At 42.2% G+C, this 21,609-nt stretch overlaps 1 protein-coding gene across 1 annotated transcript in view; it reads left to right on the top strand.

Moving 5' to 3' along the window:
- Positions 1–14,531: 14,531 nt before the first annotated feature.
- Positions 14,532–21,609, top strand: part of tnk2a (tyrosine kinase, non-receptor, 2a) — a gene marked incomplete at both ends in the record, with an annotated part of 29,462 nt that continues 22,384 nt past the window's right edge. The window contains 4 exon segments of the mRNA XM_083654457.1: positions 14,532–14,694; positions 17,111–17,181; positions 19,685–19,891; positions 21,156–21,305. Coding sequence (XP_083510583.1) covers positions 14,532–14,694; positions 17,111–17,181; positions 19,685–19,891; positions 21,156–21,305 — 591 coding nt within the window.

Below are 21,609 nucleotides of genomic sequence, written 5' to 3'. Positions count from 1 at the left end.
GCAAAAGCGTGTGATACTGTGTAGGTTCACGCGCAGCTCAAGGTCTGTAGGCGTAGGCGTGGGTTGAGGCAAGGCAAGGCGTAGGTGCCCTGTGTGAACGTAGCGTTATAGTATAGACTAATGCAGTGCCCGTTCCCCCATGCACCACCCCTTGGGCGCTTCCCCCCTGCGCACACACTGCACTCTGTCAGGTAGGGCTGTGATGGTATGGATTTTTCATCATTGCGGTCACCGCGGCCAGTTTCACCGCGGTTTGGCGTTTTTTTTTGTGAGTGTGTGGTAGGCTAGTAGCCTACTACAGAACAGAGCAGAGGTGAAGTATGGTGACTGGGGCATCTATAGCAAGGACATCGTACTGTAGCCTATCCTCTCTGATGTAGTTATCTAAATAAATCATAATAATATCTACATGTAGGCTACTCTAAAGTGCAGTGAGTGACTGATCCACAACCATGACAGACTTGAATATTAATGCTGCATATTCAGCTTACAAATACATGTTCTCTGACTATTCTCTGCTCCTTTCATGCTGCCCTCTCTCCAATGTTTACTTTACCCCCCCCTCATTCTCGACCATTCATTCTCAACACCCTACTTACAGCACCATTCACTCTCAAGGACCGTACTCACAGCAGTGTTTACTTTTCTCAATTAACCCAGAACAGCTGGGGCTTGAAGGAGCACACGCTTGATTGAACACAAATGTATTAATTTTGAATGTGTTTCACGTCCGAATCGCATGAAAACAGGGCACTGCACTCCATCAGGTCCTCCTGAGTGTACTCCCCAAGTTTGAAGTCGATACGACCAACGGTTCTCGAGATACGCGAAGGACAGAGAGACAGACAGACAGACAGACAGACGATGCCGGAATTATAGTATAGATAGATAGAAACCACTATTTACCACTATTCCTTCAGAAGTTGTAGCTGTCATAGACTGTGCTCCATAGTTGATTGCTCTATTGCTGACAAAATGTGTTGTTGTAAGTCGCTTTGGATAACTGACAAATGACGTAATGTAATGTAAATGTAATGTAATGTAGAAAACCGCTTTTTGTTGTCACTGTTGAGGCGGGCGGGGCAGAATCGAAGACCAATTTATTAATATTGAACGCATTTCTGGTAAGAAATGCACAGAAACAGGACACTGCACTCCATCAGGTCCCTTAGCACACACCCAATGTTTGAAGTCGATCCGACCAATGGTTCTCGAGATACGTGTAGGACAGAGAGAGAGAGAGAGAGAGAGAGAGAGAGAGAGAGAGAGAGACACAGACGGACAGACACTCATGTCATTATAGTGTAGATAGGTTGTTTTATTGGGATGCCATGTCTGTTTGTGTCTCTCTACCTCCATCTGTCTCTCCCTCTGTCTCTCTTGTCTTGTCCCTGTTTCAGTTGGATTCACTTCCATTCAGTTCAGTGAGTACTTTATTGGCATGACATAGCCTAGAGATTCTTTGATTGTTGTTTGATCAACTTTATCGTCCCCAAATAAGACATTATTTTTGTGGTACAGTGTCAACGTGAGAGTTACAAACACATAGCCTAATAGAAGCATAGAAAATATGGCACAACCATAACTATTACAATTCAATGAGTCCCACAATCTGTGCACCAGGCCAGCCAGTTGGAGATTCTATTGATTGCTAAAGTGGGTTTGTCAACACCCATGGCCTATAGCTCAAGTTACAGCAATCATAAGGAAAAAATTGTCTCAGGTGTAAATTGTAGGTTACCAAGTCAAGTCCAAGTCATATAATCAACAATACAAATACAGAAAACAAAACTGAAATTCAGTCATCTGCTGAAACAAATCTCATCACTTTCATTCTAAGTTTTTTCGCACAAACACAAGATCTTCTTTCAAGAAAAGAAGAAAAAAAGTAAGTCTCAAAACAACTGAAGAGTCACCGTCATGTGACTCCAGTCCCCACCTCTGTTTTTTTGGGTCGGGGATATTGTTACATATTTCTTTGTACCCCTCTCTCTCTCTCTCTCTCTCTGTCTCTCTGTCTATGTGTCACACACACACACACACACACACACACACACACACACACACACACACACACACACACACACACACACACACACACACACACACACACACACACACACACACACACACACACACACCCCCCCCACACACACACATACACACACACACTGAAGTGAGATTCGTTCTCAGTCTCCTTCCTCATGGTGACAAATATGGTTAACATCAGCCTTACTGCCAGGCTTTTAGTGTCTTTCTCCATTTTCTCTCTTAGTGGAGCACATTAAAATAATTCACTTTTAATGTAAAATCGTTCACATCTGGAAAGACAAATAGGCTACTCCTTGGGATTGTTCTTTTGATAAAACCTATTAGCCACTCAAAAATCTCCCCCCCCCCCCCCCCCCATTATGGCCCCCATTTCCACCCCGGAAATACTATTTTTCTGCAACTTTGTGTAGAATTTTCCAATATGAATGATCTTGCTATCAATCCATACATTTATGACCACAGCGAAGCCAGATTTATTCCACGTAAATTTCAAAATTCAATATTCTATTTTGACCATAGAATTTCACTGTCCAGTGAAGTCTTTACGATTCTGGTGTCAAATGACAGGTTTTTAACTATGGAAGATTCAAAATTATATGAGCTGCTGCATGTCAGAAAGTAAGCTATTTACAGGATGTAAATACACACATTACACATGCCCCTATTTCCTTTGTTCCATGCCGCTGCTCGGTGCGTTATAGTGCATGGATAATGTAGTGGATCAATTAAAAAAAAATCTTTTCGAGGTGAGTTAAAATTTAAAATCATAATTAAAGCTGGAAATAAGGTCCGGGTTGTAAAAAAACTGAATTCTCCTTCAAGTTCATGAAAATGTATTATACTAGGCATGTTAGTGCCCTTTATTGTGCAATTTCATTTTTTTAAATTAACACATTCACTGCCAGCCGTCTTTTCAATACTGTAGGTAGGTTCTGCCAAGGTTTTTTTTTGAGGATTCTGGCTCATCTTTCAAGAGCCGAGGATTCTTTTCTGCTAAGATTTTGTGAACACAAATGATCTCAAAAGAACTAATAGAATGTGTGCTTTCTCTGTCTAAAAGAGTTAGTTTGTAGAGTTAGTAGTTATGTAGGCATTAGCAGTAGAATACAGCATGGTTTCAGCGTCTGAAAATTTATTCTGAGATAAATGGCTTTTTGTGAAATTCGATAGAACAGTCACTTTAACCATTTATTTTTGGCGTAAGACGTCAGACATCTAAACAATAGTTTTGAACAGTAATTTCCTCCATAGCAGCAGGAAACCCCCCTCTCCTTCAAACTCCTCCCTCCGTGGGTGTGTCTCTGGTGGCTTTGCAGCGTTTGTCACAAGCGAGGCTCTGCCTGTCTGTGCTGCCTGGCTGCTGGCGGCTGCTCTTTGGGCGAGTCTGCATGAGTCGTTTCGGATGTGAGCTCAGCTGCAATGAAGCTGCGTGCGATTGTGGGCTTTCTGCGGGTGTTTCAAAGTGTGTTGCACGCATAATCTATTATGCAAATTTGCAATCCCCCACCGCCAGCTCCCAGCGCGATAATGCGCGAAAGCGAAAGCGTTTTCGCCAATCCATTTTACAGTATGAGAGAATGGTTTCCTCGCGCGTTCCCCTGCAGTTTTGGCTCGGCTTTTTCTAGTCTGGAGAGCACTGTCGCCACTTAGTGGGTCGGTGGAATGGGTTGTACACGTTCGGTGGCTCCAATATTTTTATAGGAGACGTGGGGGGCGTTGATCCACGTCCCACCGTCAATTTTTTTTTTTTTTTTTTAAGACGAGATATCTCGTCATTGGCAGTCAACCGTTGGATTTTTTAAGATGAGATATCTCGTCAATGGCAGTGAACGTGTTAAAATAATGTAGTTTAAACTAGGGATGTTCATCAATTATCGAAAATCGATAATCGATCGTTAAGGATTGGAATCGATCCTGTGGCATTTGGATCGATTTTTTAATTATTAAAAAAAAAAAAGTTTTTTTTTTTTTTGGACTAGGTTTGGGTGGAATTCGTTCCTCCTCGCCCCACTCCATTGCACAGCCGACTAACGTGAGGTGGAGCTTCATATAGTCTCTAGTTTTCTGGCTGGGCACGGGCCTTTGTGCCAACAAAACTGTTTTAAACATGGGAAATTCACACCGGCATGCGCCGGGGACAGCAGTGTTGGAGAGGAGACACATTGAAATAAAGAGTTCATTGAGGAGAACACGTTGTCTTTCGTATTTTCTGCCATAGGCATTCATTTTGTAAAAAAAAAAAAAAAAAAAAAAAAATTGAAAATATTGAAAATTTTCTAAGTATTAATAAAATCGATGATCGATAATTGATCGTTAATATTAACCGATTATCGATTTTGGAAAATTTTCAAAATGAACATCCCTAGTTTAAACTCTGTACTCCTTTAAATCATTTTAGAATTGCATTGAAACAATCACAGCTAACTCTTTCTCTCACTCTCTCTCTTTGTAGGGGTTGTGGGTCCGTCCGTCCATGGCATCCTCCAGGTGACCTCCAGTGACCCCCAGCAGCGCTCTACAAGGTGAGACAAGTCTCATTGTTGACAGTGTGGAAGGATTTGAACCTGCGACTTGGGTTTCTGGTCAGAGGTCTGAGGATTCTGGGAAGAAACTTGTGTCATGCCAAAATGTCAAAAATAATGAGCAGTTTGTCCCCAAAATGATGGGAATCATGTTGTTTTAATATTGTTGATGGGAAATCATGTCGTCTTGATATTGTTGGGATGAATGTTTGTACAATGATTTCACAACTGACCAATTATGAAAAGCCAGAAGCTTTAATGCTGTCAGAAGTGGCGACAGAATGGGTCAAGATGATATTGAAGTATGATTTTTGATATTGGCTAGTTAGGGGCGAGAGTGAGACAGCAATGTTCTCAAACTGGTCGTGGGGTTAAGGTGACCTTGGAGGAGGAGGTTGGGAAACAGGATGATGAAGCTGGTTGTTTTGCCTCTGACAAAGCTGTATAACCAACATCACTGAATGGAGAGGTGGCCACTTTTTCTCTATCCTCCATGCACTCCACTACCTCACAGCTCTCATATACTCTCACCACTGTTCTTGACCTGTCTATTCTCTCGCTGTAACTTCATGCAACTTAGAAATAAACCACAGCTAAGAAACTTTATCCACGCTTGATCTCATCATTTCATTTACCTTTTTATCTTACATTTCCTGTTACCGGTAGTTATTTTATCACAAGAAACTGACCATCGAATTATATTCAGAAATGCCTGTCTTCAGACCAAATTTCAAAGCTGAACAGACAATTTCCTTCTACAACAGTCATTATATACCACAGTATCACTATTTATTTTACAATGGAATGTTGATTTTTAAGCACTTGCACTTGCACTTGCAAATGACTATCCGTTCTCTGGAAGTTATTTTCTGTTCTAAATTCTAATTTGACTGGTGAAATAGTGGAAGTAAGTGGGTAATCTGCTGTTTAAGTGCAAAGATTTTAATGAGCTTTATCGAGCCTATGGAGCAGGGGCGTAGACAGAAATTCAATTATGGGTGGGCCTGGATAAAATTGGGTGGGCCTGGATAAAATTGGTGGGGCAATTGCATGATGAAATTCTGCGCGGGAAGCGTGCAAAATTCCTAGATGTCATGAAGTCGTCATGCATTAGACTCTGGAGATGATGTGCCCTGCGTTTTTAAGCTATAAAACAATTAGCTAGCAAGGCAGCAGCAAGTTTGCCTCTAGATTTATTTTTATTTTTATTTTATTTTTTGGGGTGGGCCAGGGCAAGAAGTGGGGGCCGTAGAAACGCCCCTGCTATGGAGAAGCATGCGTCTGTCCATGAATCTGTCTTCCTTTAGTTGTATGCCCTGATGTGTTGTCAACCCCCCCGTATCGAAAATGGTATCAAGTATCGATATTTTCCTGGTATCGGTATCAAAGTAGAAATTCTCATATCGTGACACCCCTACTCGCTGCCTTTTTTGGATGCATACAGCCGCTATTCATAGCTTTCAAGGGGCGTTACGTGCTGCCGGGAACGCCCACCTGACGGTCAAACAGTACTGCTAAGTACTGTTTGAGCGGACGACAGCACAGGCATCACTACAGTATCTTCTCTTTTAGCAATAGTCTCACTAATCCCACAGTGGTTTACCTGCTTTTGAGATCTGCAAAAAATAGTTTGCTTCTGTCTCACCCGTTCTCCCTCTCTCTTCACACGCGACGAGGGCTGTGCTCTCTCTCCACAACATTATAAAAACGAGTCCGCACTCCGCACGCAGTTTGTTGTGAAACAATTTCTCCGAACTGCCATGTGTTGGACAGTAACGTTAACGATAGTTCGGTTTGTTTGAAGTGCCCAAAACGTGCAGTTTGTTTAGATATCGTTCTTTTTCAACGCTTGATAGATGGTCTAAATATTCCTGACTGGAAACTGGTGGAAAAAAGACCGCTTTTTGCTGGAGCTGCGTCTGGTCAGTGTTCAGCGCCATTGTTGTTTTGAGTTTTGACCGCCAGAATGGGCGTTCCTTGTACTTACGTAACGCCCCTTGAAAGCTATGAATAGGCAGGAAACAAACTATTTTAGCCATCTGGCCACAGTGACTAGTAGAATCCAAAAATCCCCCAGGCACTTCCTTTCATTATTTTACCATCCATTTTGTGTGTGTGCTTGTGCATGTGGTGTGTGCGTGTGTGTGGTGTATGTGTGTGTCTCAGGTGTGTGATGTGGAAATGAAAGCACCACGCCACGCCACGCCAAACTGCTCGTTATGCCGCTGGATGCAGAATTTAGCGTCACTATATTTAGAGTGCCGCCCTCGATAAGACACGAGATGAAAGCTCTGAGTTTATGCTCATTTAGGCCACTGGCATGCACACGCACACACACATCCGTAAACACACACACACACACACACACACACACACACACACACACACACACACACACACACACACACACACACACACACACACACACACAGGGCTGGGTGATATGTACAAAATCAAATAGACAGTATTTTTTCCCAAATACCTCATTATCAATATTGTGACAATATTGTAGGGATGTCTATTAGTGCTTTCACAAAATATTTACACAATAAGATTTTTGCTAAATAATCATCAGTAATATTATGGATACAGTGAAGTGTTAAAACCAAATAATAAAACAGCTAAAACAGCCTGGTAAGTTCCGAAAATTACATCACTTGTAATGTACTGTAATGTAGCCTTTAAAAGCAGGAAAAGACAACACCTATCTAGTTGCCAGGGTTCCCACGAGTCCTTTAAATCCTTGAATGTTTGTGAAGTTGGGAAAAAAAAATCAAGGTATTAAAAGTTTTTGAAAATAGACATGCGTCCTTGAATTTGATGTTGAAGGTGGTGGTAAGTTCTCATATCACAATATTGGTAGAATATTGATATATCCTCTATCAGCCCTTTGTACACACACACACACACACATGCACACACACACACACACACACACACACACACACACACACACGTGCGCACACGTATGTACGTACGCACGCGCGCGCGCCCACGCACACGCACGCACACACACACACACACACACGCACACACACACACACACACAGGCCCCTATCATTGCATCGGCGCTGTTTCTAGGCCGAGCGCCTGGCGCAGCACAAATCAGTGGGCGTGGACCAGCGCACTTGATATCTTGGTCTTGGCGCTAGACGCAGCCTCAACCATTACAACCACGCCTTTTAAGCGTAAAATTATTCACCGTCATGCTCATTGGATAAGTGCAATAAACGAATCGCATGCTTGCCTTTTTAGCTCCAATTCCAGTGGTCCCGCAAAACCTGACGAAAGCCAAGCGCTCTGCCCCCCCCCCCCTCCCTTCATCCAGTCTGTCTGTCTCCATTATAGGCTATTATTCCATATTATTATGCTTCTCAAACCAATCTAACTGCAGTTTAAATACTGCAAGCATGTAAATACGCTACACTATAGCAAGATCAAAGTGAAAAGAATGTTCTAAAGGCATCAGCTAGAAAAATATAGCCTATCCCTATATGATGAGATTAATTTTATATTGGTGAAAGTTTGTCCAGAACGATATCGTTTTCTCTCCCCTGCTGCAGGTAGAATGATGCACATAAATATACCCTACATTATGTAAAGTCATTGCATAAATGTGTTTTTATTGTAAAACTAAATGTGAAGTAGGGCCAAGTTATTGGAGCGGACATCACAGTATAGCACATGACAGTAGAAAGCGTTCCGCAGCGCGTTCCGCTGTCACTTATCTAAATCACGTTAAATCGACAAGAGATATATATATGCCCAGGAGGACATATATGTTTCACATAGGGTGGTGTATTCATTTCGATGTTTCATTTGGTCCAATATTGAAATGTGTACAATTGCAGGTTGTGTTACCATTACACATTAATTTAGATCGACCTTTTATATCTATTTCGCCTCATTTGGTTGCTATTTAGTAGCGAAATGGAGAAGCACAATGCATGCTGGGACAGGCCAGACAACTTACAACTTATTTTTCCTATATGGGAAGTGTGTTGTGCCTGTCTAAGCGAGGGAGTCAGAGAGAGAGAGAGAAGGGTGACAGAGAAGAGGCAGAAGAGCACTGGCACACTGAATAGGCCTGGTTTTCAAAGGCGCAAAGCGCTAAATTTACGCCAGGTGCGAAGATATCAGTACGCCGAGATTTAAGGCCGACACGCCCACTTTGGCCCATTCTGGGACTGCGCCACGCCCATTCGGCCTAAAGCGCATTTGGCAGCGTAAAGCCATATTGATATCGTCCCAAAACAGGCGCAAGGCACGTTTTTTTGCGGTTAAGGCCCGTTTTAGCGCCGAAGGCCTGTGGGAGAATAGGGCCGTATAGCTCTGGAGCCCAGAGACCTTCGAAGCCATGCCCACTCTACAGTTGTGGATTTGGCTGTTCTTGAGTAGCCTAGATGAGGAAATGAGTTTGAGTTGACTCAGTTTGAATATCGTAGTTTACACACAGAGCGCGTTTTTTTTAATCCGCCATTCGAAAAAAAAATCATCTCTCACAGAAAACCTTGCACACTGGTGCGATGCGTTTTATTATTATGTTCGTCGTTCTATTCGCAATACGAAACAAAAGTCCTCTCCTGGCTGTACACGTTAGGGTTAGGGTTACAACGTGACTGACAGATAGCAGCAGCAGCAGGCAGCGGTGATGTGGAGGCTGGCCGGGGAAGAGGGGACGGTGAGGTGAAGCGAGCCGCTCAGACTGGAGACTGTGGACTCCAACCTACCCGGCCCCTCCGCGGCTCCACACTGACGAAAACATGCTGTGGCATGTGTGTACTGTGTAGTGGCAGCTTTTATTTTGGCTGCAACTCATCCACATCCACTCGGTCTCGCTGCTTTTGGGTGCGCGCACGTCACTTGAAAATCGGCTCACAGAATCGGCATTTTAGAGTGACCGGCGCAGATCACCGATCGAGGCCGATCACGTGAAAATCGGCCATTTCCGGTCACGTGCCGATCGATCGGTTAAGGCCCGTTTTAGCGCCGAAGGCCTGTGGGAGAATAGGGGCCACAGTGATGTCATCACCACCTCCCAGTCTCTCTGCTAGTCAGCCTGTCTTGTCACAAAAAGTTGCTGATGGTGGCAGCTCGCTCACTCGCTCTCTTTCTCTCTCTGTCTCATCCTCTCTCACTCTCTCAGTCAGTCTCTCAGTCAGTCTATTAGGGCATAATATGCATAATATGGCCTTAAATCTGTATATGTTGCCACATCACAGAGATGTGTGAGATGTTGCCACATCTCACACATCTCTTCATAATTGAAAATAATGGTTTTGAATGAAGCATGAAGTATGTGGATGGGATGGAGGCGGAGCCAGTGGGGATAGCTTTTACCAGGCATATCGGCACGAGAGAGATTCATAATGTATCTGTGAATTATTTAGTGCACAGGCCTACTGTCTCTGTATCTCTCTCATGTTGTCATGGTTACTGAGTCTGTGTGATGTTGAAGAGATGTTGATTTGGCACGCGCCGACATTGAAAATCACTGTAAATACACTCAAAATTCAAAATATTAGGGGTACTTAGTCTTTTGTTCACTGATGAGTTGAATCCAGATAAAAATCCATTAAATCTATTCTACACCAATCACAGTGAGAAGTAGGTGAAGAGAAGCAGATGAAGGATTTTGAAGCTTTGAGACAATTGAGATGTGGATTGTGCTAAAGGGGCTGCAATTCTATATCAGGAAAATGTCCTTCATGTTTTCTACATTTGGTGTGTAGCACCAAAATGAAAGTTCCAGCGACCTCTATAGTTGTCCATCGCTGCTACCTGCATCATTTTGCGAAATAATTATCTTCCTGATATCAGTTCTAAACAGTGCTCTTTGGATAGGATTCTTTTTTTTTTACCATGCCATAACATCATGCTATTCTGCTTGTTTGGGTTGATGTTAGGGCTGGGTATCGCAACTGAGTTCCCAATTCAATATGCTTCCAATACACAAGGTCCCGATTTGATTCGATTTCCTATACGATACGATATCGATATTTCAATTACAATGCAAATTTTGCTTGGATATGAAAGAGATTCTCAAAGAACTAATGCTGTTAATTGTACAAGGAACCCTCTAACCTGGTGCATTATTAGAAATATTTATGTTTACACATGTTTACGAGATCTCTTTGCGCTAAGAAACCAAACCACACAAATCTAACAGGGTTAAAGCTTCAAGCATCCACGGGAAAAGGCATTATATTAAAATATCAATATTGGGATTTATGAATCGATATTAGTTCCTTCAAATTAATTTCGATTAGTATCAGGAAAAACATTATATACCGATATATATTTTTACCCAGCCCTAGTTGATGTGAAGCGTTGCCAGTTGCCACCATCTGCACATAACCGTTCTGTCAGATGCTTGTTGGAAACTGTCTGTTGGAAACTGCCTGTCTTCCTGAATCCTCTGGGCTGGACCACCCATCCATTTGCCCAACCATCTGGCCACATATCTCTGTCTGTGTTTTTCTCCTCCATTCCTCTCTCCAAGATCTCTCTCTCTCTCTCTCTCTCTCTCTCTCTCTCTCTCTCTCTCTCTCTCTCTCATCCTCTTGTCGGGGATGCTGAATTATTTAAAATGAGACATAGGCTAGGATGCTCAGCGAGAATAAGGGAGAGAGAGAGATAGGGAGAGAGCGATAGAGAGAGTGTGGAGGTGTCCTGTTCAAGTCGTGAGTCAGCAGGGTGAGAGAGAGAAGCAGAGAGAGAAAAGAGAGAGAGTTTATACATAGCTTAGGTGATACATGGAGATGGTGGCGGTGTCGAATCCCTCCTGGTGTGTGCGTGGCCGTGCGTGTGTGTGTGCGTGTGTGTGTGCGTGCGCCGTGCGTGTGTATCGATTGAGCAGAGAAGGTCGCGGAGCCAAGAGAGGAGATTAGCAAACTAGACTCAGCAGCGGGGGGGGGACGCGGCAGGCGGCGCAGCTAACACCTCCTCCGATATTCACCCTCGCCTCGATGCTAGACGACGATAAAAGAGGAGAGCGGAAAGGACCAGTGTGATAGAGAGAGAGAGAGAGAGAGAGAGAGAGAGAGAGAGAGAGGCTGAATTGAAGGCGGTGAAGGACGAGGGAAGGTTGAGCTGTTGGTTGACAGAATGGGAGAGAGCTACATGTACCAGCGCCTGCCCTACGCCCGAGGAGAGGGGGACGAGGAGGAGGAGGAGGAGGGAGAGGACAGGGAGAGGGGGAGCGACAGAGACAGAGACACAGGACGACAACTGGTAACGTCTGGAGTTCAGAGTGGGCGGAGATGCAGTGATCAGTCTTTTGTGGCTGTAACTGTGTGGTGTTTGTGTGTGTGTGTGTGTGTGTGTGTGTGTGTGTGTGTGTGTGTGTGTATGCTGTTATTTTGTGATTGTGAATGTGTGTTTGCATCAATAGATGCTGTGATGCTGGGCTCTGTGTGTGTGTGTGTGTGTGTGTGTGGGGGGGGGGGGGGGTGGGGTGGGGGGTGGGGGTCTGTGGCTGGGAGTGCGTGTGTGTGCGCGCGGGTGTGTATGTGTACAGTGTGTGATGCACGATATATCGGCAATCATATCGTTACTTATCGGCCAATATTTGTCATTTCTTCAGTCCGGTGACCAAAATAACAGCAATGTCAATATTGGTTATTGGTATTTGGACAACATTTTCATATTGAGAGGAAACAATGTGATAAATCTATGAATTTATGGGCTTTTCAAATGTTTTGGAAATAAAAAAAGACTATCGTATCGTAATTATCGTAGAAACTTTTTTTATACACATATCAACATCGGTAAATATCGGTTATCGGCCATAACAGCAATGTTAATATCGGTTATCTGTATTGGCCAACATTTTCATATTGGTGCTCGATGCTGTTCTTTTGTGATTGTGAATGTGTGTTTGTGTCAGTTCTATACTGATCAGAGGCGTCATGCCCATTGAATTTTTCTTTTGCAGTCATTTGTAATAGAGCATCAATCCCCTTTTCAAACATGTGAAAATGAAATGTTAGTTATTAGAGGCTTAGTTTATGCTATTAAACATTAATTAACCCTTAATTAACAGTTAACTAGCTCCAAATATCCCCAAATCTTGTTGTATCGACCTTTTTTTATTGATGAATAGCTCAGCCAATGAAGCTATGCTAAGTCAGAGCGGTAAACCTCATTTCACTTATACGTTGTTCACAGTAAAGGCGTCCCGTTAGTGGACAGCTTTTAATATGAAGTAGTTGCAGCAGGAAGTGCAGTTAAATTCAGGCAACTGATATTTCTCCGGGTGCTCTGACCCGCTCACCAAAGTGACATAATGCAGGAGGCACATGTTTGGGCATGGAGTGGGAATGATAGAGGCACCATGGAGTTTTCCATGAAGATTAGAATTAGAATTAGTTTTAATTAGGAAATAGAAAGCCGAAGTCCCCCGCTTCCGGTCGGTCCCGATGCGAACCAGCGTCGGAAAACATAAGAATAGTGGTGAACAGCGAAAGACAATCATTTTGTGCCATGAGGTGCACATATGATGTTTCTCAAATTTAAAAGATAACTTTGCAAGTCAAGAAAGTCGCAGTTTTTCGTAAAACTGTTATACTGCACTATAAGTTATAAATCAGAAAGACTACACACAACCAGTCGCATAAGTGACGTCATCAACTTTCTCTCCCTCCAGGCCATGTTGGTGTTTGTGTGATGACGATGGTATGGTGTTTATTCTTAATCCCCGAGGGGAAACATGGTTTGCCACCAGAGCGAGTACAGATACACAAACAGGAAACAGTAACATACAGCACAATAACAATAACACAGTAGAAAGAGAGCCTCACAGTGCAGAGCTAGCAATGTTCATTAAATAATTTTACAGCAGCAGGAACAAAGGATCTTCTAAATCGCTCAGTAGAGCACCGAGGCATCAAAAGTCTATCACTAAACGATCAGAGAGCATCAAATACATTATACAAAGGATGTCCTTCAAAAGAAAGAATAGAGTTCAGTTTTCTCCTTGTTCTCTTGGCTATAATCATCTCCAAGGAATCAGGGGGAAGGCCAATCACTGAGCCAGCCTTTTTAATCATTTTGTTTATCCTATTTCTGTCCATGACAGTGAGGCTGCCCCCCCAGCACAGCACAGCATAGAAAAGGACACTAGCTAGGATACCTTGGTAGAACACATGAAGAAGTGACCTGCTGATGTCGAACGATCTAAGCTTCCTCAAGTGGAAAAGTCGAGACTGGGCCTTCTTGAACACAGAATCTGTGTTCTTCTTCCAGTCCAGCTTACTGTCCAGGTGGACACCGAGATACTTATAAGACTGGACTATTTCTACCTCCAACCCTTTAATTATGACAGGGGAGACTTCTGCCTTCTTCCTCCCAAAATCAATAACTAGCTCTTTGGTCTTTTCAACATTGAGCAGTAAGAAATTGTCATCACACCAGGAAACAAATAAATCAATCTCCTTTTTATAGGCCCGATCGTCACCTTTGTTGATGAGACCAATAAGAGCAGTGTCATCAGAGAATTTCTGCATATGACACATGGCCTCACTATGTCTGCAGTCCGCAGTATAAAGAATAAAGAAAAAAGGATGTATATTGTGCGAGACGAGAGATGAGTTGATTGAGCGGTTTCATACAAAACAAAACGTTACGTTTCAGTTTTACCACAAACTGCGACTTTCTTGATGTTATCCTTTAAATTGACAAAATGTACATGTGGACTTGGCACAATTCAAACGGGATCAAAAAAAGTATTCTCTCTCGACGTTCATCATTCATATTTTTTCCAAGGCTGGATCGTAGCTGAAGCAGGAAGTAGGCGGTGACTTTGAATCTCTATAAATGTAGCCAATGAAGGTCCTTACAAGTATAGTGATACAAGTGTGTGTGTGTGTGTGTGTGTGTGTGTGTGTGTGTGTGTGTGTGTGTGTGTGTGTGTGTGTGTGTGTGTGTGTGTGTGTGTGTGTGTGTTTGTGTGTGTAGATGCAGTGTGAGGAGGGCACAGAGTGGCTGGCGGAACTGCTGACAGATGTGCAACTGCAGCAGTACTTCCTACGGCTCCGTGACGAGCTGAACGTCACGCGCCTCTCCCACTTCGACTATGTCAAAAATGAGGACCTGGAGAAGATCGGCATGGGACGTCCCGGTAGGTCCCACTGCTCCCATTTACTCCCTACAGTGTTTTGCAGGGCATTATGTATAGTAGTAGTAGTATAGTACAGCAGTTCCCATCCTTTGAAAATCCACATCCGACTGTAAACAGTACGGAGGCCAAATGCACTCTTTATTTTAACAATAAAAGGAGCTGTCCATCAGCACCACACAGAAATCAGAAACTAAAAGTGAAGGGCTTTCTGCAATAGTCTAATGAATGAATAATTGATTACAAATTAAACAATGTATCATTCAACAATAGAGAAATGCATATACACTACATGTGAGGTCTCCAGACCAAATTTCAAGCAGAAGGCCACACATGCATAACCTGATCATCCCGTGACGTCAGTCAAGTTCTAGTATGACGTGGTCAGTCAAAGTCCAAGTATGACGTCTGCAATGACGTCAGATATGACGTCAGTTCATTCTCGTATATATAGCAAGGGTTCTACGTCACCTCTCTCTCTCTGGCCGATCATAGCAGCAGCTAGCTTCACGGCAGTCCATCTCCCCTGAAGCCGTCCTCTGAAGCGTTGTTTTGCAACATATCTGAGATGCCCTCCTCTTGCCTCAAGAGCAGCGCCACTGGCCAATGGAGGCATGCGCCAAAGTATTTGCCATGCATGCCGATTGCTAAATAAAGTTTGTTAAATCCTACCAACTGGCCTCTCATGATTGAAATATAATCATATGTACATAATAATCATAATAATCATAATAATCATAATTACATTTCCCCCCCATGAAGATCGTAATAGTTCGCAAATGATTTGCCGGCCCACTTACAATACCTTCGCAGCCCACCATTGGTCTCCGTCCCACAGGTTGGGAATAGGTGGTGTAGTACATAATATACAAGTATTAATTTCAACAAAAATGTTAGGGAGGGATGAATTGAGAAGAGATCCAATCAGAAGAGAAAAAGAAGACGTTAAACAGTTAAATCTGTGCCTGAATTGCTTATTCAAACCTAAATACCATTACATACTGACAGATTAATAGATCTTTCCAATGAGTTTAGAAATTGATTGAAATTGATTTGATTTGATTTGACAGTGGAAAAAGCAACAGTACAATAAATACATCATAGCTTAAAAAAATAAAAAGTAATGCATTACATTTAACTAAGCCTGTTAGATTTTAGTTTACTAAATCTACGGTAGATTTAGTCCACTAAAATCGTATTATATTTAGTCGGTTAAAACTAAACATTTCAGATGACTGAAATACTATGACTAAAACTAAATGGCATTTTAGTCAAAAGACTTTGACTAAAACTCAATCAAAATTTGCTTTCAAAATTAACTATACAGTACAGTACATGTACTAGTACACAGCATTGGGTAGTACATATTGCAAATGCACTGATAATAATTGAGATATTGGTGACTGTAAATTCCATTGTTGTTTTACTTTTTTCCCCTTGACAATTTATGGGAATAATGTTTTCATCACAGCAACAGAAATTCTCACAATGTTGTCAATGTTGTCAATATTATGCAACCCTAGGACAGATGGAAATAGAGCAAGCCTTGAGAGACTTTCTAAGCCTGAATATCTGGTTAAAACGAAAAGAACTTTGTGCACAATTTAAACGGTTCTCATAAATTAAATATGACCTCCGCTCAGTGTTTCAGATCAGATAGCAGTCAAATCAGCAGCTTTAGAGGCAATGTTCAGCATTTTCTCTTTTCATTCATTGTGGAGTAATGCTACTACAGTAACAGTATTACTTCTATTCTACTTCCAGTTCCCCTACTATTTTTGTAAAGTCATACTGAGATAAAAAAAAAAATACTTGTTCGCCCTTTTAGCTAATTCTACCATTGGCCTCATTTATGGTTTTATCTCAAAACTGCCCACCTTCACACTCTCGGCAATAGAGGTGTTGCTTATGCAGGAGAAGAATGATTAAATTCCATTCTACAACACTACCATACTAGATACTATACACGTATTTTACAATGAATAATAATAATAATAATAATAATAATAAAATTCACAAATTATTATTATTTTTTATATCACAAATTCACAATCTCATTACCGGTACCTTTATGTCCTGGAAAACTGAAAATCTTTAGTGGTGACTTCATCGAGCATCATCCCTCCTAGTTTCTTCAAAATATAAATCATGTTTGAATTTCTTTTTTTGTCCCTAACCCTTTTAACCTTTGCTTTTTTGTGTGTGTGGTTCACCTATCATACGTAATTATTGGGATGTGAATATTTGTTGCATCGGTTATCCTGGCTCCATGGCTTTCACCCTTGCACTCCTTACTGTCCTACTATTGGTCATCTAGGAATTCAAGCTTATTCTACCTTTGTGCTTGTTGTATGAGAATGACAGCTAAATGAAAATGTAAATGGAACTGTCTTCAACGTTTATGACTGTGTGTGTTCAGGTCAGAGGAGGCTGTGGGAGGCAGTCAAGAGGAGGAGGGCCCTCTATAAACGCAAGTCCTGGATGAGCAAGGTACATTGGTCTGTCTTGTACACACCAGACTTAAAATAGTTTTGTATTTTTTTCCCCAAATTCTTTTTTATTGATTTTGAAACATATGCAGTAGAGCAGTGGACATGTCAAGTTGGTTCACAGTGGTAGCAACATTGTTACAGATCGACCAATGTTCTACCCCCCCTCCCCCCTGCAAACAGCTGGCAGTATATGATAATAAAAATTGCAGTACACAGGTGAATAAAACCAAACAACAAACAACAACAACAAAAATACAAGAAAATAGGGGGGGAAGAGAAGGGAGAGAAGGCATTGAGATATATATATATATATATATATATATATATATATATATATATATATATATATATATATATATATATATATATATATATACTGTATATATATATACACACACACACACACACACACACACACACACACACACACACACACACACACACACACACACACACACACACACACACACATACATACATACACACACAAAATAATGTTTGTATAAGTAATATGACAATGAAACACAGAGTTTAATGGTGCCTGGCTACATAATGAGCTGTAGTAAATGTTGGAAGTTAAGGACACCTAGCTATGGCTCCAGCATAATGTCCGTTGTTTGGAAGTATATGAGAACCGGTCCCCAGACCCTATAGAACCTTTCCTCTGATCCACGGCTTGAGTAGTGGATTTTCTCTAAATTCAGACAAGACATAAGGTCCCGAAGCCATTGCGAATGCATGGGCAAGGCAGCTCCTTTCCATCTGAATAAGATTACCCGGCGCGCAAGAAGGGAGGCAAAGGACAGAGCATCATGCTTGGACTTTGGTAGTCCCTCCTCCTCTGTAACACCAAACAGAGCTGTGAATGGGTAAGGTTCTATATCACAGTCCAGGATCTCAGAGAGGGTCCGGAACACAGTTATTTGTTTTTATTTATTTTTTGTTTTTAATTTTTGTTTTCAATTCAAGTGGTTTTGCTCATTTCAGTTGAGCTCTTATTGTTTAAAAATGTAAAGTTTTAGTTTTGTTTTTAAGCCTCTGCCAGCAATAGCAATGACCGGAGGCATTTGTTTTCTGGTTGTCCGTCTGTCCTTACGTCCATCCATCCGTCCCTCCGTCCATCCATCCAATGCTTGTTAACACAATATCTTGATGGAATTCAATCAAATTTGGCTCAAACATCCACTTGGACTCGTCGGGATTTTGAGCAAAAATATTTGACTGGTACTCTAAGCCAGGCCTACAAAATAACCCTTCAGCCGGAGGCAGAACTTGCCATCTTCGGCTGCTCGGAGACCTCTCTGGACTTCCCTACGGCTGTGCAACAGTCTCTGACACTGGGGACAACTGTGGCCAAAAAACGTATCCTGAAAGAGTGGAAGTCCCCCTCTCCGCCTCCTTTCCAACTGTGGTTGACGGACATGATCTCTGTTATAAGGATGGACAGACTCAGGTCCCTAAGGACCAACTCAATTAAAAAATGTCTAAGTATTTGGGACCTGTTTCTAGCCTACCTCGATGAGGTTAGGGGCAGCAGGTGACTTGCCCCGTTAGTTCCTCATTGACCTCTTACACAACATCTCCTAGAAGCACATAAGCACCCTATCCAGCTGGTAGCACGATATTATATTACACAACTGTAATATTGAGTGTCGTTGTGGCATGTTTTGTTTGTTTTTTGTTTTGTTTCCGCCCCTGTATCTGAACCCGTTTTGTTTGTCTTGTTCCGTTTCAGGAAAATTTGAAAATAAAATATTGAAAAAAACCCATCCAAGACTCAAGAATGAACTGATTAGATTGTGGTGTTCAAAGTGTTCAAGGTCACTGTGACCTCACGACCGCCCATTTCATGCTCATTAATGCGATATCTCACCAAGACCTGATTAGGGCCACTACCGAAGAGGATTGGAGGGGGGGGGGGGGGGGGGGGGGTAACGTCCTACAGATTGTAGGTGCTGCTGAGTGTGTGTTAAAGATAGAAATGGAAAATTAAATGAATTGAATGAAAAGAAAATAGGCTGTCACGGTGGGTAGATGGTGTGATGTGTGGACCCAAGTGCAGACAACAGCAGGAGGCTGTGTATATTTAATCAAATAACAGGTAACATAAAGACAGGTAATGGACAGAACACACGTGAACTTGATGATGACCAGACAAAGACTGAGAGGTGAACAGGAACCTAAATACACAGAGGGAAGTGATTACACATGGGAAAGAGCTGAGTGATTACAAACAAGACTCAGACTGGAGACTAACATAGATCTGCTGGACCTAGACAGTGAAACATGAGGAACCTGAGGGGACTTGAGACATAGTGAAAGTTTTTCCCACACCTCGTTTTAGTTTAGTTTCAGTGAACTATAATAACCTTGGTACACACACAAACACACACACACACACACACACACACACACACACACACTGCCTCTCCATCTGCTTGTTGTCTATGCGTCTGAGGTGGAATCACTCTCAGCTGTAGTCTCTGCGCCTGGGCCAGCAGGTGTTTCCGGGGAAACGACCCGACGCCGACCCCCAGCTGCCCCTCCCCCAGGGGGCATCGGCCAGCCAGGACTCAGCCAATAGCGAGCCAGGAGCCTCGCTCACCTGCCTGATCCGGGAGGCGGAGCTGCAGCTGTTGGAGCGGCTGGGAGACGGCACGTTCGGCGTGGTGCGGAGAGGAGAGTGGACCGGGCCCAACGGCAGAGTGGTGAGACACACAGAGACAGTATAGAGGGAATACAATTGTATTTATGTTTATATTATTATTTAACAAATTATTATTATTATTTTAACAAATTAATTTATGAATATTACTCTATATAAAACATGAGCTTGGTTTGCATAAAAATTTGTGCAAATAGACTAGACAGCTGTGTTTGAAACAGCTGGAGGCCTAACTTACTGTACGGATTTTTTAAGTCAATAACATTCCTTTACTTTATATGTACTGTATTTATGTAATACATATACAAATGTCAATTAGATGGTAATCTGCATGAGAAAGAAAGAAAAAGAAAAAAATCGCTTATAATGATCATCCGCTAAAAGTGATCAATTTGACGCGTCTCAAGGTGATCACTATAAGAAGAGTGCACTGTATATGGTTACCTCTTAACTAGCTGCTTGTTTACCCTTCTAAAAATGTGACTAAATATATATTTAAGTGGGTGAAATAAGCAAGTTCAAACTTGCTGAATAAGATAAATTCAGCACAATGTACATACATTTTAATAAATTGTAACCATTAATGGCGTGAAACTTTGGGTATCTCACGATTCGATTCAGTTTCCTGGGGTCACGATTCATTTCCAAATCGATTTTCGATTCAAGACGATTCCCGATTCCAAATCGATTCTCAATTCAGTACATACAGTGGGGGGATTTCAGGATCTACTTCAGTCCACTGTGTGCTAAGAAAGGCTGTGTTATGGCAGGCAAGCAGAATAATGTGTATAATAATATTTAATTATGTAGGTTTTTTATTTGAAAAAGTTGTATCAACTGATTGCAATGATGTGAACACAGTACACACAATGATGGGAACACAGTACACACAAAGGCAGACCTAAGACAAAAAGTAACAGTTATTCATGCTAAACTTGCACAAATAAAAACCTCATAGTATTTTTCAGTTCTCAGTGACTCAGTGATAACACAGACACCCCTGGTCTGATTCTGATGGAACTTAGATCGATGATGTATTTTGGCTCTTTGTTCTTGTGTTTGAAGACTAGCATTTATTGGCCTGATGGGGGCGCTACAACCACACCACCAGGTTTTGATGATAAAGGCGGGAATAGCATTTTTCACCTGTTTTTTTCCCTCTCACTATACTGTACCTCTCTACATGTTTCCCTCTCACTATACTGTACCTCTCTACATCTGTTTCCTCTCTCTCTCTCTCTCTCTCTCTCTCTCTCTCTCTCTCTCTCTCTCTCTCTCTCTCTCTCTCTCTCTCTCTCTCTCCCCAGCTGTCTGTAGCGGTGAAGTGTCTGAAGGGGGGGGTGTTGGACTCCGAGGGTCTGGATGACTTCATCAGAGAGGTGAACGCCATGCACTCCCTCAGCCACCAGAACCTCATCCGCCTCTATGGCATCGTGCTCACACAGCCCATGAAGATGGTGAGAGTCACACACGCACGCACGCAGGCAGGCAGGCACGCACAGACACACACACACACTCTCACTCACTCACTCTCTCTCTCTCTCTGTCTCTCTCTCTCATACATGCACATTCAAGCAATAGGGTTGAACGATTTTGAGAAAATACCTAATTATGATTATTTCAACCGATAGTACAATTGCGATATTAAAGGGAATGAACATTTTTACATACGGTAATTCTCATTTTAATTGAAAAATGGATGAAATTAAAACTATTACGGTGTGATGAGTAACAACTGTAGCAAATGCTTCCTCCGATACA

The sequence above is a fragment of the Poromitra crassiceps genome (assembly GCF_964638095.1).
Source record: "Poromitra crassiceps genome assembly, chromosome: 2".
Taxonomy (NCBI): domain Eukaryota; kingdom Metazoa; phylum Chordata; class Actinopteri; order Beryciformes; family Melamphaidae; genus Poromitra; species Poromitra crassiceps.
This window is presented reverse-complemented; position numbering and strand designations above follow the sequence as displayed.